Source organism: Tupaia chinensis, unplaced genomic scaffold, assembly GCF_000334495.1.
Source record: "Tupaia chinensis unplaced genomic scaffold, TupChi_1.0 Scaffold144276_1, whole genome shotgun sequence".
Lineage (NCBI taxonomy): Eukaryota > Metazoa > Chordata > Mammalia > Scandentia > Tupaiidae > Tupaia > Tupaia belangeri.
In genome coordinates this window covers 853,397-855,819 of record NW_006204133.1, presented here as the reverse complement: position 1 = coordinate 855,819, position 2,423 = coordinate 853,397, and the positions used below count along the sequence as shown (strand labels likewise).

Below are 2,423 nucleotides of genomic sequence, written 5' to 3'. Positions count from 1 at the left end.
CCCACAGGAACCGGTAGCCACTGAGGGCTCATCCAGGCGCCCGGCTCCCGCAGCTTGGCTCCCATGTGCTCAGGGAGGGCCGCGGGCAGGGCCCTGGGCTCACTGGAAAAGCAGGCGGAGACGTAGGGTGGAGGTCATGGCCTGCAGATGCCAACAGGAGGTGAGGCCGCTCTTCAGCGGGGCGGGTGGTGTCCACGTCCACGTCCCTGCGGGTGCCCAGAGCTTACCCGAGCCTCGCCTGCACACCTCAGGCCTTTGTGGACTCACTGGTGTCTTTTATTGGATTTCCTGTGGGGATCCCGGATTCCCAAGCTGCCATCGCCTCCTCAGTCCCTCATCGACTCCTGGCCTCTGCTCCAGAGTCTCCAGCTGGACCAACCCTGCATTGTCCTCTCCCGAGGGCTTGCACTGGGTCCCCAGTCTCGGTCTAGGCTGCCCGAGACAGACCCAGTTCCCACTGCTTCCCTCTGACTATGCCAGGCTGCCCGGCCCGGGTGTGGCTGCTGTCCCGGGTGCTGGCTCCAGCCCAGGGCCTCCGGGCAGCACCTCCCCATCTCGGGCCAGGCCAGAACCTCCACAGCACAGCAAGCAGGCCGACCTACAGCTTGGTGTTGAGGTGGAAGAAGTGGGGCGCTGCATACGTTGTGACCGGTGGTGCGTGCCAGGCAGACGAAGCCGGGCCGAGTCTGTGACGGAGGGCACTGTCGAAGGTCGCAGGGGGCAAGTGCATCAGGCCAGCGGCCACAGGCGAGGGGCCTGTGGTGGCCAGGAAGTGGGCTGGGAAGGCTGGGATGACCAGGGGGCTGAAAGGTAGCATGGCCTGGCCCTTTAAGGGGTCCGAGGTGCTGGCGAAGTTCAGAGGGCAGCGCAGCATGGTGCCCCTATAGGCCTCCGGGGGGGCAGGTCCCAGGGCTGGGCCCAGCAGGCAGGAGACGGCCAAGCCGGGGCCTGCAGCTTTGGCCCCACTCTCCTTGGTGTCCACCTCCTTGAGGAAGGGAGACACGGCCCGCAGTTTTTTGCCACTGTGAACAAAGGCCTCCTCCTCCAGGCTGCGCTTGTGGCCGAGACTGGGGCTGCTGGGGAAGGCGGGCAGTGGCCCGGGGCTGTCAGCAGAGGGGGCCTTGGCCATGGGGGACACCCAGCAGGCTTTGGGCTTGGGGTAGAGGCTGCCCTTTCTGGAGCTGCCTTTGTGGAATGCAGAAGGGTGGCCGGCGTCTCCGCCCCACAGCAGTGGGGGCTCTTTCACTGACAGCCCCTCTTTGCCAGGAGGCCCCAGGAACACCCCATCTTTAAGGCTGGAGAAGAAGTCCCGAGGGTGCTGGCTGATTGGCTTCAGCACCTCAGCAGGGTAGGTGTGGAAACAGCCCGTGAAAATGGGGCCTGTGGGGCAGGGGCCTGCCTGGGCCTCCTCCCTGAGGCCACCCCCCGGGGTCTGAACTCCCTCCTGTGGGGTCAGCCGGTGCCTGGAGTTCTCAGCCAGCCCTTCAGGGCTCCGGGGGCCTTCTGGGGGGTGAACAGCTGGGGCTGCCGCGGGATCCCCATCGGGGCTGCCCACTCCATGACGACAGCCCTCCTCCTGGCACTGCAAGGCCTCTGCCTTGCTCACCTGGGCCAGGAGCTTCTTCTTGGCCAGGGGTGACATGATGCCGTGTGTGGCTTTGCAGTAGAAGCTGGACAGGAGCCGCTTGTAGGCCTCAGGGCAGCCGCTGGCACCCACGAAGGGCAGAGAGGGCCCAGGAGACGGGCTGAGCTGCTCCATGCTGCCCCTGGGGGGCTCCCGGCTGGGGAGCTGTGCCTGGTCGGTGGCATCTGCTCTGGTCTTCCCTGGCATTATCTAGAATAAGAGAAGCCATGCCTGAGGGCTGGTGTGCCACGGCACAGGTGCAGCAGGTCTGGGTGCGGAGGCCCCTGCCGCTCCTTGCAGTGTGTGCAAGCTTCCCCCGGTGCCGCCGTCTGAGCTGACAGCGCCTGGTGCCAGGACACAGGGCTGGTGAGCGGGCTACGGGCTGTAGCTCTGACCCCACCTGGGCCGTCTGCAGCCGCCCCGGAGTCCCTACAGGAGCTGCGCTCAGGGCGGGCTCTGGGTGCTCTCCACAGGGAGCTGTGAGCATAGTGAGGCAGGTGGGGATGCCGGGAGAGCAGGGCACCGGGGATGCTCAGGGCTCACCGGCTCCACACGCCTCTCCTCCTTGGCCTTCTTCAGCTTCTCCGTGGCCCCATCGTCCCCACGGGGCTCCTTGGCCATCTTGTATTGTTTCCTGGGCTTGGAGGGGGGCAGCGGCTTGTCATCCTCCCCCTTCAGGTGCCGAACGTATGGGAGGACCAGCCTGGGGAGGAGCCAGGAATGTCCACCAGGAAGCCGGTGCACCCCCAGGCTGGCCTCTGCCTAGCTCCCACCCCCATTGGGAATGCCCTCTTCTGAC

General features: G+C 66.2%; 1 protein-coding gene across 1 annotated transcript in view; it reads right to left on the bottom strand.

Moving 5' to 3' along the window:
- Nucleotides 1–254: 254 nt before the first annotated feature.
- The window catches only part of LOC102503381 (AT-rich interactive domain-containing protein 5A), a gene marked incomplete at its 5' end in the record, with an annotated part of 2,397 nt that continues 228 nt past the window's right edge, over nt 255–2,423 (bottom strand). Inside the window, 2 exon segments of the mRNA XM_014583450.2 lie at nt 255–1,834; nt 2,168–2,327. Coding sequence (XP_014438936.1) covers nt 599–1,834; nt 2,168–2,327 — 1,396 coding nt within the window.